We start from the raw sequence: 15588 nt of genomic DNA on the forward strand, positions 1-15588 counted from the left end.
TTATCTCTAATTTGGGACATTAATGTCTCCACAGACAGAATGAACAACAGAGGAGACAGCGGGCAGCCCTGTCTTACTCCTTTAATTATTTCAAAACTTTCTGTTTGTTCCCCATTGATTATTATTTTTGCCCTCTGTATAGTGTATATGGCTCTAATCGTGTCTATAAATTTTTCTCCAAAATTCATTCTTATTAATTGGTTTATCATAAAGTCCCAGTTTAAGTTGTCAAAAGCTTTTTGTGCATCCAAGAAAACCACAGCTACCTGTTTTTCGGGGTGGGCTTCATAGTATTCTAATGTATTGATGATAATTCTTATATTGTTTTTTATTTATCTGTTGGGAAGGAATCTATTTTGGTCCAAATGTATAATTTCGTTCAGTATATTTTTAATTCTATCCGCTATTATGGCCATAAATATTTTGTAGTCAGCATTTAGCAATGAGACTGGCCGATTATTCTGTATCTTCTGTTGTTCACTATTGTTTTTGGGGATGAGAGTTATTAATGATTCTTTCCAGGATTCTGGTATCCTGACCTTTTTCAGTACTTCATTAAATGTTTCTAATAGCAGTTGTTCTAACGACTCTTGAAATGTTTTATAAAATTCAGCGGGAATTTCATCTGGGCCTGGAGTCTTATTATTTTTTTGCTTTTAAATTGCTCTTTGAATCTCCAATTTCATTATTTTCTTGTTTAATATTTCTTTTGTTATATCTGGTATTTTTGGAAGATTCCTTTTTTGAAGATATCTTAGAATATTCTCCTGTTTAATTTTTTCTGAACTGTATAGTTTTTGAAAATAGTTTACTGCTATACTTTTCTTTTTTTCTTTCTGTAGATGCACCATTCCATCCTCATCCTCTAATTGTTTTATTAATTTCTTTTCCTTTTCCTTTTTTAATTTATATGCCAACCATCTTCCGGGCTTATTGGCATTTTCAAAATAATTTTGTTTAATGTGCTATTTCTTCTAGGGTTATTAATTTTAATTTGTGTTTAATTAACACTTTTTCTACTTTGATTTCTTGGTTTAGGGGTTCTTCCTGTAATTTAGATTCTGCTTTTTCTAATTTTCCTTGGAGCTCTGTGAGTTGATTCTTTTTATTTCTATTTTTCCTTATTCTGTATGCTATCGTTAAACCTCTTATATAAGCTTTCGTTGTATCCCATACATTTTGAGTTTCTTCATTCCAGTTTTCTTTTAAAAACAGGCCTAATTCTTTTTTTTTGAGTATTGAATAAAATTCTTCTCTTTCACTATCCTTTGGTTCATGGTCCATCTCCCCCTCCTCCTGACTTCTCCTTTCCAACTGATTTTTGATGGATTGTGGTCTGCCCAGGAATTGGTTTCAATTTCTATTTCCTCAATGTCTTTCCCTGTTTCTGGGTCCATCCATGCCATATCTATCCTTGACCATGATTTTTGGGAGTTAGAGAAGAAGGTATATTGCCTTTTTTGTGGGTTAATTTTTCTCCATGTATCTTTTAAGTTAAATTCCTGGGCCAATTCAAAAAATGTGGGTGGTAATATTTTCCTTTCATGATTTTTCTTTTTTCCAGTTTTGTAGTCTTTTTTAGAGTCTGCCACCACATTGAAATAACCTAATATGCATAGGTAATCTACTTCTACTTCTATTAGTTTTCTGTGTAACTTATTACAGTATTCTCTCTGATGTATGTTGGGTGCATAAATGACTGCAAGTAATATACTTTTTTGTTTTATTGAGATTTCAATCATTAATGTCCTTCCCTCATTATCTGCATACATTTGTTTGGGATTTAATTTTTCCTTTATATAAACTGCTATCCCTCTATTGCACTTCAGCAATATACTCTAATTCTTGTACTACCGAATTTTCCCAACTATATCCTGCAATACTAAAATATTGTCAAAATGACACATGGCTACAGTGTATTATGATGTCATTATGAATTTATCATGCATTTTTATAACTACTTTCTCCCATAGAGATATGGACTGTTCTTTGATTATTTATTCTTGAGAGCACAAGATCAAAATATATACATTCAATTGTGTATTGGAATGCAATTCTCCATAAAAAGCTGGGCCTAGATGCATTAAATAGTGATAGTGATGTATTATTTGTGTAAACTTAAATGATTATTTGCATCAACCTTCTTAAACAAGAAAAATAACTAAACAAACTATATAACCACTCATCAGTCTAATGTACCAGCTACAGTGCTACAGTGCTAGATTTGGAAAAATTTAAATCTTCAGATTATCACTCAGTCATGAAGCTCAGTATGAGAAGCTCTTGACCCACTTACCAAAACAGCCTAATATACCTCCTGAAATAGATTGGCTCATTAGAATAAAATAAGAAAGGCATAGATCTTGAATAGCAATAAATTATCTTGGGGAGGGGAAATGGGAAACATTTAATAATATCCAAGCATGTTCCTGTGAATCTGTTTGTGGCAACCAAATATTTTCATTTTTAAAAATACTATGACTTCTTTTTTTGGAATGACTGTAATCTTCCTAATTCAATTCATCTTTCCAGTAGAATATTCCCTAAATCTATGCTGAATTTATAGTAATTAGATTTCATGCATTTGGATATTTTTTTTTAAAAAAGGTAATACAATATAGATTGATTGAAGGCAAAAGAAGAAGGGGACGACAGAGAACGAGATGGCTGGATGGAGTCACTGAAGCAGTAGGCGTGAGATTAAATGGACTCCAGAGGATGGTAGAGGACAGGAAAGCCTGGAGGAACGTTGTCCATGGGGTCACGATGGGTCAGACACAACTTCGCAACTAACAACAACAATACAATATAAAAAAAAATATTTGTAAACGTCAAAGAGAAAAATTCTAGAACTCTTGTTTTGCCTATTCATTTTAAAGATAGCATATTATTCAGGAAGTGCACACAGTAGATAAACATGTTAATATAGAGTTTCCATCCTGCAACCTGAGAGTTGTAGTTGATCTGCAATGTACCCCATTGGAAAAGACTACACAATGTACTCTTTCAGGTAATAAAAATAATTTTTAAATATTTCACCTCAAATCTTTTCCAGTAATTGGAATTGAGGCAATGTTTAATTTGGCATTAGTACTAGCCATTGAAGCACTATTGTAATAAATCTGAAAATTTCTTTTGACTTTGGCATTTTATAGATTGAACTGATATAAAAATATGGTACATTAGTAATAACAGACCTGCCACAGTATTCTTATTGTTCATAGTAATCTTTTGTTTAGCATCTTTATTGTTCGTACTTACTACAGGAGTAATAAGGCACTTAACCAAATCATAAAATGCCTTTCTTATTCCCTGTCCTCATTTTTTATTTTCTGAATGATTAATTACATTCTTAGAAAATATCTTGGTCTTGCAATATAAAAAAATATACTATGATGCTGAAAATTTCATTCTTTGTATGTTGAATAACAGCTTGGTTCTGGAACTGATATCTCTATTCATTTGTTTAAAAGCTTTCTAAATGTAAGTCATCCTTGTGATTATAGATGATTAAGCATTAGAAGTCTGTTTACCATTAATGAGATATTTCAAAAGTCTTTCTCAAAATACTGGTTTTAATTCCCAGATAGAACCATCCACAGCCTCTTATTGGGACCATCTACTTTTTATTCCACATTAGAAGTTATAATTCATAAATTATTTTTTTCTTCAAGCCTAGAAAACATCCTAGAAATATTCTCCGCAAATATTCTTAAAAAGCTGTCCATATCCCATGTTTTATTAAGAATGGAAAATATTTTATTATTGCAATCCACTATCACAGAGTCTATATAGTTCAAGGTATACATTTGTATTATTGGTATACTGTATATATACAGGGAAGTCAGATGGGTTACTTTGGGCTAGTCATTCTCTTTCTCTCCAATGGATCTCCAGGGTTGTTGTTGTAGGGAAAATAGGAAGAAGAAGGTGTGTTGGTTATTTTTTTTGCCTGGAGTTATTCGTAAAAATAATAAAGGCAGGATGCAAACGAACAAATATACCCTTGAGCAGTACAAACCAGAAAATATTGTCTCCATATCTATGCAGTCCTTAATCATAACTTTTGCAGTCTTCGATCACATCTAGGTCATAAAATCTAAGATCTTGACATAAGAGGAATATTTACCTGATCAAATTTATTATCTAAAGTAATGTTGCAATTGCAAGTGCCAGGGCTTTGTAAAATGTGGTTCACCTTGCAAAATCTGAAACCTATGGTATGCAAGATGATAGCCAGAATATTTTAAATGAAGACTGTCTTCAGAACAACAGCCTCAGTTGTTGGTGAGTTAAAATGAGACTTCATATTTCCTTTCCTTCTATTATAATTTCAATTGCTTTCTCTTCTAATGCATCGTTATTTTTAAAATTAATTAACTTTTACTTGCAGCATGGATAAGGTGGGCGAGATGCCACATGAGCTTTATGGATAACACCCACAGTTTGTCATAGATTGCAAGGATTATGACTTTAGCTATCATTCTGTCCTGAAATCACAGAAAAAATTCTATAATCCTCATAAATCCATTACCCACTCCTATTTCTAACCAGCGGTACGATTTCCATTTGCACATTTATTACATACATTCTTCTTTGTCAAGTGAGTTTTTGAAGAATCTCACTGCACATCATAATCTATGTTCTTGCTTTGCACAAATTCCTCAGACAGTCTCTCATGGGAGGAAAAACTGAAGAACTGTGTTCAGGGTTCCTGTGTTCTGTTCTTTTCTTTTCTTTTCTTTTCTTTTCTTTTCTTTTCTTTTCTTTTCTTTTCTTTTCTTTTCCTTTCCTTTCTTTTCTTTTCTTTTCTTTTCCTTTCCTTTCCTTTCCTTTCTTTTCTTTTCTTTTCTTTTCTTTTCTTTTCTTTTCTTCTCTTCTCTTCTCTTCTCTTCTCTTCTTTTCTCTTCTCTTCTCTTCTTGTTCCTTTCCTTTCCTTTCTGTTCCTTTTTCTTTTTCCTTTTCTTTTTTCTTCTTTCTTTTCTTTTTCTTTCTCTCTCTCTCCTTCCTTCCTTCCTTCCTCCCTCCCTCCCTCCCTCCCTCCCTCTCCCTCCCTCCCTCTTTTCTTTTCTTTCATTAACATCAGCCACTCGTGTCCCCAGATTAAATCATGATGATTGCACTAAGGGAGGGCTTTTAAAGCCCTTTTTTCCCCTTGTGTCAATTTCTTCATTAAATAATATGGCTATGGCCAGGATCCTAGTTTATTCTATGGAGAAAACAGCTTCTGTTTGTCAGACATTGCAATGGAATGTGAAAAAGACCTTGAGAAACGGGGCAAAGAGTTGCTATCTAGGGAATGATCAGGTAAGAGAGGGTGTAGCCTACACCTGCATAATTGGTGGAGAAAGAGGCTCAGAAGCACCATCCCTAACTTTTCAGGATGTAAAAGAGATAGCAGGAGATTTGTGCTTTCAAACTCTCTTATCCCTATGCCAGGGGTCCCCAATCCCTGGGCTGCGGCTCAGTCCTGGGCTGAGGCTGGCTAGAGTGTGCGTGCGCATGCACGCACAGCTCAACTTGTGTGACCAGCAGGCCAATAGACACTCATATATACTGGCCTGCTGCTTGTGTAAGGGCTGCATTGCATGCATATGCTGGCCCGCCACTGATGCAGACCCATTCCCTTCTCTCTCCAAGCCAGGTCACCAAGTTGCAAAACTTGGGGACTGTTGCCCTAGGCAGCATCTCTTCACCCATTTCTCAAGGTCTTTCTCATGTACGATTACAGAAGTTCTATGTAGATTTTAATCCTGTACTTTGGAGGGAAAATCATAGCAAAATAGTGTTGGAGAGATGTTCATGGATGTGATCTTGTCCATTCCCTGCTCAGCTCTCTCCATGATATCATATTCTATTAATTGATACATATAAATACGAAAGAACTTGGTTACTGATTATGAGTAAATCTCCTGTTTTGTCCATCTTCCTCTAATTAAAGGCAGTGTAGTGCTATTGATACTACTAGTTGTGTGTGATTGCTACTGCTCTCTCATGTTAGATTGTATCAGCCATAACACTGCTACTTATGATAATAATCAATGTAAACAAGAGCTCTATAACTGTGCTGAGATAACTCAGAGTGTGTAGATTAGGCTGCAGTAATCACCTCTTACACTCAGCAATTAGAACACAAATGATGATGGCATGTCCTTGTGACATATGCCCCACAGGGGCAGGCACTGCATCTTCAGTAATCCTGCAAAAGAGGGCATTTCAGCAGATTACCATGAATTACAAGAGATGCTTAACTGCCATTCTCTCTTCTACTAAATACTATATGGAAAATGCTAAATACTATATGGAAAGTCCTGTCCTCTTTTCCTACTGAGAAAGATCACAGGGTCCACCGTAGATTTTTTCTATTCTAATACTTATAACTGACATTCCATTTAAGCAGTGGCAAATGGATATTTCTAAGTTTATATGGCAAGGTTTTTCCCCCCAAGAATTAGGTATAAATTATTCCAAGATGCTAAAGAAAGACTTGGGAATTTGGGTTTACCAGATTTGAAATTGTATTTTGATGCTTGTTATTTAGTTTGGCTTAAAGAGTGGGTGACTTTCCAGAATAAGAGGTTACTTGATTTGGAGGTGCGTGAGTTAAGATTTGCTTGGCATGCAAATAGTGTGCCAAGTAAAATAAATGTTGATTTCAATAATCACTTAGTTAGACGTATCATCCTAAGGCAGGGGTGTCAAACACAAGGCCTGTGGGCCCAATCTGACCTGCGGGTTGCTTAGATCTGGCACTCGGGGCTGCCCTAGAAACAACGAAGGACCAGCCCATGGTGCCTTTGCCAGTGAAAACAGAGCTCAGGAGGGCTGCAGCCCTTCCAAGCTGTTTTCGCTAGCAGACTGCTTGGGGTGTCACAAGCACCTCCGACACAAGTGATGTCGAACTGGCCATGCCCCTCCCCGTCCACCTCCTCACCCCCGAGGTCAAACACAACCCTGAGACAGCCCTCAATAAAATCAAGTTTGACACCTCTGTCCTCAGGGTTTAGAATAGATAAGAAAATAAGATTCTCTGCAAAGATACTTTTCTTGGTGTCACCCTAGAAAGCTTTTTTTTAAAAAAGAAAAGAAATGATGGTAAGGCCAGACTGCTCAAATGTTTAAAGACAATTTTTATAAAATGATGTACCATTGAGCATTCTATGAGTTAACTTTCTCTTAGTTTGACTCCTCTGCTGAAATCTGTCTAGCACGAGTTTCTGGTAGAATGTACTTCTGGCAGCATAGCTCTATATTATTATAGCTGGTTGCACAGTCAGCCAGATGTTTACTGATGTCATCATCAAACAATAGCATCTGCTTATCCTAGGTCCTTGGGAAGGATTTGCAAGGTAGATAAAAATGCCAAATATAGGCTAAACATCTATCTGTCTGTGCAACCAATCATTATCATAATAATTTTTGCTACATGTTGAGTTTGCAGTCTTTTTAATGCCAAACAATGAAATCTTAGGCATAGTTTGCATAACAATTTTTTGATCTGTAGAAGGAATGTTCTTCCTGTAGCCAGTGCAGTGCTGAAATTAGTTTGCCTATGGCAAATAAGATATTCTAGACAACCCAACAAGGAGCCCCAAAGGTGACATATCTGGGAAATCAGAAGAAGGGAGAAGACATTTGCTCTGAGGCTGCTTTGTAGTTGAGTGGAGGATTAATAGAGAGGAATGTCATTCATTTCTAAAAATTCTTCCCAGCCTGTTCTAGTAATGGGAAAACCAAGTAGTGCCAATAAGCCTTTGATTACTCTTTTTTATATCTTAGTGACCAACCTTGAGCCTTCGTATATAATAGAATAGAATTATTCTGTTTTGTTCTATTCTGTTCTGTTTTGTTCTGTTCTACTCTACTCTACTCTACCGTTACTTGAGTGGTCTTGGGCCCCCTCCATTTTCTCTTAATAAGGCTTAAGAGCATGAGGAACCCATTGTCTTCTCTGCCTGGGCAATGAGTTAATGCCTGGCAAGGCAGTATAGAAAGATGGGACAGTTGATTTATATCAGAATAGGACAACTCTCCATGGCCAACTCTCCATTGGCAACTTGCTATGGGATAACTTGCCATGGGATAATTCAACAATTTAATTTATTTAAAATAATTTAAAAATATTTTAACTTTTGTCATTCACATTTCATTTTGTCCCTCATTTTGCATCCTTTCCTTGTTGCCACCATTTCTTCAATATTAATGGAACTCTTGTCCCATGGTGAGTTGTCCTGTGGCGAGTTGGCTGCAGTAAATTGGTTGTGGCAAGTTGGCTGCAGCAAATTGTCCTAGATCCCATCTATATAGGCCTGTTAAGGATAATCCAGAAGCTGCTTTTTTTCTGCAGGCTTCTCTTTGTAGTCCTCTTAAAGTATGATTATCAGGTATATAAACAGGTAAAGAAGGACACAAAAACCTGAAAAAGACAAATGTAACTTTCTTTACATCTCCAACAAAAGTAACAGTGAAAAATGGAGGGGAAAAAAAGCACTTAGGCATATATGTATGAAACTGCTTTTTCCAGCATTAAAAAGATTGTTTTGTCTGTTGCAATATTTTTCCAACAGATCTTTATTTTCACAATATGTGTTAATGATATAAAATTGTCAATGAGGTGCTTTTCAAATTTTGATGAGTCATGTGATCTACAGACCATAGTGATCATAGATTTGAAAGGGGTGGATTGAAGCCAAATCCTGGAATCAGGAAATAAATTAAATAATGTGAATCATCAGCTGCCAAATCTGTCAACAGACCAGGAAAAGAAACAAGCAAACAATTTACAAGGTCACAATACATGAAAGTTTCAATGACTTATATGAGAATAGTCCAAAATAATAATAATAAAAAGCAAATCCTGAAAAAGTGAGACAATATTTGATTTTAAAGCTATGCCCTTTGGATAGAGGACAGGAGGACAAAAAGGAGGACAGGTCTTCTTTTTTCCAAACATCTGATAACTGTACCTTAAAGGAGATGTGACCTTCACTGATTGAAAAACTTGTACATAAATATCTTGTGAATTAATGTTGAGTTAAGACCTATTGTAACTTTATAACAGAAGTGAGAGACATATCCATGCTTGAAAAGCTAGCACTGGAGATGTTATGAAAAATTCTATAATGTAATTGCAGTTTCCTCTCTACAGTTCCTTTGCATCTTTACATACTCTCGAATTTCCAACTCCAACTTCATAGAGTATGTGGAATCAACAAGATGTAACTCTCTTACAGCTTTAATTGTTCTTCCAAGAATCATTTATCCACTGGTTTCCTCTTCCTGAGATAGCTACTGTACAATAAGAAGATTTTTCTCCTGCTGATGATTTGCTAATTTTGCTACCAAAGCTGTCTCTTTGCTGGCTTTTTGGCAGTAGGCCCTTTGGATTTGAATGGGAGCCCTTGGGAATAACCCAAGATGGTGTTTGGACAATCATGTACCCACCTGGGTCAATGAGTCTTGAAGATTACATTTCTTAGTGGGAGCGGTGGAAAACCATATCATCCATCTTTTTCCTTTTGGCAAACGATTTTCATAAGTATGCCTGGGTATTGACTAAACCTTTTAAAGCTTTTGTTTTGCTTTGCTTCTTATCTCTAGAAGTTGACTAGATGGTTGAATGCTGATTTATTTTAATACCTTACTGGATTTTATTTATTTCTTTTTTGTTCTTTTCCTTTGACTTTTTTCAATAACTTTTGTTTGCCATAAGGAAAACATGGCATGGCAAATAGTGGAAAAGTTTGGATCTGATTTACATCTATATTGGACTTTCACTACAGAGATTTTCACATTTAACTTTAAAAAAATAGTGGTTATTTTTTCAAAAATCTTTTTTATCCTGGACTGAATTTGAAATATCTAAAAATATTCTCCTTGCCTCTGTATTCTGAGGAATATCCTCCCTATATCTAAGGAGTTTTATCTATCCATTGCTAAATTACATCAAAGCAACAATGCATCAGATTATAAACAAGGGAAAGTGGTTCATAATGAAAAGAAAAAAAAACATTTGGTAATATGCAAACTCAAGTTAAAACTTTTTAAAACACTTTGACAAAATAATAATGATTGCAAAAAATGTACAATCCAAGTAACTAGATTTAAATTAGATTCACAAAAGAAATTTGATTTGAAAGTGGTAGATTCAGACAGAAAGAGATACAAGTGTTATAGACTTAGAACTGACTGAAGGGATAACGCATGCCTTCCCAAAGTTCAGGCCTTGCACTTTTTTACAATAGCTGAGATTGGATTGGTTTTCTTTAAGACGATTGATGAGGATTGGGGAATGGATTTATCATACAAAACAATTTCAGTTGGATTTCTTGGGAAGATAGATCAACTTTGGAGAATCTGTTTTATTTAACCAGATAACAATTGATAAGAGATGGTATTAAGGAACAATTATGGATATTTGATTCAGGATGAACCAGTTAGTTGTTGGGATGATTTGGAATAGATAAGAATCTATGGGTAAATTTTCTATGAGTTGAATATCATAACAGTTTGTTAACAGAGGATTTTGATATTTTTTGTGTTTTGTTTGTTCATCTGTTGTTCTACCTGTTAACTATTTAGCCATTAATACAGTAGTCTTGTCTTCTTTAGCTTCTTCTTTTTTTTAAAGGATTGTTATACTAGATGTCTCTATATGGCTACGTGCTTCCTTATTATTGTCTCTAAGTATGGAATATGGAACAGCAGTTCCTGACAAAACATTCTTCTACAATTATTGATATAATTACAGCTTTCTTAAAATGCAGTGGACTTGATAAAAATAGAACTCTTTCCCATGCTATAAACCACATGCCTTATGAGTTCCAGATTTCAGCTTTCCACTGGTCTCCAAGTCCCACATATGCTTGCTTAAGGATAAAGGGTACTGGCCTCTTATGGACCCCTCACCTGTATGCCATCCTTGGGTGAGACGCTGGTGTAGACTCTGTCGGGCACTTTTGGCAATGAGAACTGCCAGGTCCTCAAAGTTTAGAATAAACATGATGACAATTCCTTCTTCATTCTTTACAGGGACCACATCCACTAAACAATGAATGCGTGATGCTGCCGTGAGAACAAAATAAATAGTATTAAGTTGTAAATTAACATAATCTATATTTCAGTCTTTACCATATCAGAAGCAAATCATCTTGACTGAAATCAGTTTATTCTGGCTAAGATTGGGTATGGTCTTAAAGATAAAAATAGTATTCTCTACTCCTTCCCACTGTTCAAATGACTTCTTGGTTCTGAGTGCAAATAAAGTAATAGATGTTCTCTAAATTTTTATAGCTGTATAATGAAAGAACAGACAATTACAGCCATATTAGTTCTAAAGCCAAATCCCTTAGGAAGCTAGAATTCTAACTGTGTACAGGACAGCCTTATAAGATGAGATAAAATTGCTTCATGATCCACATAATGACCAGTCACTTGGAAAGGGTTGCTTCCTCCAAATAGTTCACCATTGCCCTCAGAATACCCTATATTCAGATAAACAGTTCTGTCTTTTTCTGATCCATGTTACTTTTCCAGTTTACAAAAGCAATGAAATTTGTAAATCCATTCTATCTCCTTTGTATCCATAGTAATCCACAATGTAAAAAAGGCACAAAATTGTATATAAATACTTAAACATATATATTTTATTTAATTTCTCACAAGTTATGAACATATTGATAAATATATTTTTCCATGGGATTCTGTTCATACAGGAATTCACAAAGACTTAATCCCTTAAATATATGTAGACTTTATTGATATATAGAACAGGAATACAGAAATGGCATCCCATTTTAGATTAGTGATGATGAACCAAATTGTTCAAAGTCAATAGATGAGTTCATGACTACTTAAGTAATAGAGAGGGGGTTCTGTCGTCCAGTGTCTGCCTTCCACAGTAAATTAATTTTTCCCATAAATTGTAATACACTTGTTTTTCCTCTTATGAGATCGCCTCCTCCTCCTCCTCCTCCCTCTTCCAATAAGAGGGATAAGATATAAGAGAGATACCAAAACTTCCTTGTAGAGGATGTGTAATTCAAATGTAATTCAAAACAATATATACACTAAAAAAACATTACACCTGTTTCTAAATAATGTTAATGTATGAAATGACTTTTTCCTAAAATATAGTGAGAAAAGATAAAAAGAGAATGTTCCTTTTATTATAAATGTGCCCTCCTAGATTAGCCTGACTTCTGTCAATGATGCTTAGTTTTTGGTTGTGTAAGCAAGTATTTCTTATTTCAGTTGATCTAAAGCAGTTGCTCAAAACAAGGATTAGAGTATCATCTGCTACTAGCTAGTGCTGATTCCATACTTTCCTTGGCAGAGTTTCTTATCTCATATATCACTTGTGCAACAGTAGATGAGATTGCTTCATTCCACACAGTTTGCAAGGGCTCAGATTCTTATAATCAGGAGCAGATGGTCAGTGTCTCAGAATTTCAAAACCTATAATGACATCAGTTATATGTTTTTGCTGTGTGTGTGTGTGTGTGTGAGAGAGAGAGAGAGGGGGGGGGGGAACAGAGAATGGGATAATGTAACTCAATGGAATAAAAGTCTGGGATTCAATTAAAAGAAGATATTAAAGGATTTTAAAGTATCAGATTGGAAGTTTTCTAAATAATTTATTTCTTGTTTTAGCTAAAAGATACAATAGAAATTTAGGCATCCTCAAAAACACAAAAATAGTAGATGTTACTGGCATTCAAAGAGGCACTATTTTCAGAAAATATGTCAGATTATTCATGAACTGGCAGAGACATGGTAACAAAGTCAGCCAATGAATAGGCATAGCAGCTAAGTCAGCCAATGGATGCTGAAACAGTTTGGAGGCTGGGCATGGCTCAGCTCTGTGCCTTGCTGAGAAACGAAACTGAAACCAGTCTGGACTTACATCTCTACTGTTCTCTCCTGCCTTGTGTTCTGCTTGTAACTGCTACTACGTTGAAGAAGAATCTATATTGGTATTGTACATTTATATTCATGTATTATTGTGTATATAAAGAAGTTAATGAATCCTGCTGCATCAGTCTGCCTGTGTGTCCTTTCTGGATTTGATTGTTGCAACAAGATCTGATAAAATAACTAATAAAATTGTTCACCCAAGATTTTGAAAACCTTTATTATATTCATTTATCCAGTCAGTCTGTTTTAACTTGAGAAGGAAGTTTTATATGCATTCCTATGTAAATATATATACTAAAGGTTAGGGCAGTGGACATGCAAAAAAGTTAGAGACAGAATAACTTGTTTATGGAGATTATTAACCTACCAGTAATTAGGCAGAGAGATCTTTTTAAAATGCTTTTAAAAGCCTCTGACCAGCTGAGCGGTGCGATCATCAGAGGCTTTTTTTTTTACTTTTAAAAGCATTTTTTCAGCCAAAGAGATTGTAGAAAAAATGCTTTTAAAAGTTAAAAAAAAAAAGCCTCTGATGAGATGGGCGGGGTAAGTGAGCGGCAACCGGACCAGGGACCAGTTCAGGGGCGTGGCCAGTTAATGTTATTACCGGTTCTCCAAACTACTTCAAATTTTTACTACCGGTTTTTGTAAACCGGTGCGAACCGGGAGCAACCCACCACGGATGGACATACATGGGTTGTACGTATGATCCACATTCAAGTTTACAATAGTCGCTCCACCCCCATTGGAAGGCATTTCAGGTATTTGACAATTGGGCTGCTTTTACAGATGTTTGTAGTGCCCCATGGTCACATGACTGCATTTTGTGGTTTTGCCAAAAACTAGCATTTATTTCTGGTTTTTGGTAAAACTGGCCCATAGTGAATAATGGGTTTGCTTACTGACCATGGTAATTGCTTTATGACCATGGCATTTGCTTAAGGACCACTGCAAAAAGAGTTATAGCGTTGATCGCAAGAGTGACCCAGTTTATGACTGACACCAGTTATGACCCTGATTGGCAGGCTCCATTATGGTTGTAACTCAAGGACTACCTGTAATGAGAATCTGTTTATCTGTGCATTTATTAAAAGTACAATATGTCCTAAATGTTTATTAAAATGTTAAATAAATGTTGAAAAATTTAATAATATTCAAATCACTATAGAAATTATGCTAAAATGTATGAAAGTTTCACAGAGTGGAAATGAACTATTTCACCCATCCTATATTTCAGTTCTCTAGTTTCCCTATATAAAATGAGTCTCTGTGACCTTAAGAATATTTTAGAATTAAAATATTTATATCTGTTTAGTTGAACCATAACAGGCTGTTAGACTCTAAATAAACCAGTATATATACAGCATATGCAAACATTCATATTCCTACTGAGAAGATTGTATGTTCCAACTTTTTAATTATGTGTACATAATGTTTGATGTTTGCAGAGTCACAATTCCCTGCCCACCCAATCCATCATCTTTAGCGTCTAGCATATAAAACACAGAGCCAAGGTGCTACCTCACACCATCACTTCATTTTTTTAATAGCTTTGTAAATTTGTTATGATAGTCAGCCAGCCAAGTGATAAAGAGCCTTTGTAATATTGTAATTTCACATGACAGACAATGTTTGGGAAAGAAATGGGATAGGTGTGCAATGGGTCTTTGCCGAATTCCAGAGATCATATAATGATATTTTAATTTTTTTTTAAAAAAAATCTCTTTCATAAAATAAGGCACAAAGAAGAGGAAATAAAATAGCCAATCCCATTTTCTATAACTCTGTTTTATCATGATTGACAGACCGTTATCACTCAGTAGATGTATGTGTTTTCTACACTAAGGCTTATTACACAAATACTATTTCACAAGTAAATAGAAGGATTAAAATGATGGTTTTACACACACACACACACACACACACACACACACACACACACAAACACACAACAGCACAATGATCCCTATTACAAAAAAGCAATGCTCATCCTCACATGCATAAAATCACCAGACTTTAGCAATCCCCGTCTCATTTTTACTAATAATTCTGTAAAAGTGATGACTCAAAGAAACTCAAAGTATAAGGGTTTTAAAATTGTAAATATCACCCCCTTCCTCCAATTTTGCTGACATTTTTTTCTTCCTTTATTTATAAATACGTTCTTCCTTTTCTTGACACTCTAAGCAATATAGTTCAAGTGATACCCAGGAACTTCAATAGTAAAATATGCCCAAATCCTTGAACAATAATCCTTTAATGTGCTTTTCCATAATACTGAAGCTATAATCGCTATTTCAGCCTGACCATTTCATTCTTCAAAAAATGCTTCTAGCATAATATTTTGATTCCACTGATGATCAGGTTTTAATTCTCCACAGTATTTGGAATATCCCTGAAACTCTCCTTTAACATTTGCCTCCATAGGGAGATTGGTCCCATTAGAGTGGTCTGTCCTTGGAGACTGATAGACTTAAATGGCTTCCAGATGAACTAGGGCAATGATGGCTAACGTTTTCTGGACTGAATGTATGTATGAAATGTATGAAATCCCAAAATGCGATGCATGCACGGCCCCTGCATGCGCCCCCATGCATGTGCATCCCTTACCCGCATGCATCCCACCCACCGCGCATACACAGCAGAAATCTGAAAACCAGCTGGCTGGTGGGAGGC

At 35.4% G+C, this 15588-nt stretch overlaps 1 protein-coding gene across 2 annotated transcripts in view; it reads right to left on the reverse strand.

The window, feature by feature from the left end:
- KCNH6 (potassium voltage-gated channel subfamily H member 6) overlaps positions 1-15588 on the reverse strand; it is a 111192-nt gene that overhangs the window by 50876 nt on the left and 44728 nt on the right. For both annotated transcript variants that reach the window (XM_060691736.2, XM_087892282.1), the window contains exon 3: positions 10909-11064. In XM_060691736.2, coding sequence (XP_060547719.1) covers positions 10909-11064 — 156 coding nt within the window. The remainder of the gene's footprint in view (positions 1-10908; positions 11065-15588) is intronic.

This window comes from Pantherophis guttatus, chromosome 4 (genome assembly GCF_059756535.1).
Source record: "Pantherophis guttatus breed Tessera chromosome 4, ASM5975653v1, whole genome shotgun sequence".
In the NCBI taxonomy this organism is placed as follows: domain Eukaryota; kingdom Metazoa; phylum Chordata; class Lepidosauria; order Squamata; family Colubridae; genus Pantherophis; species Pantherophis guttatus.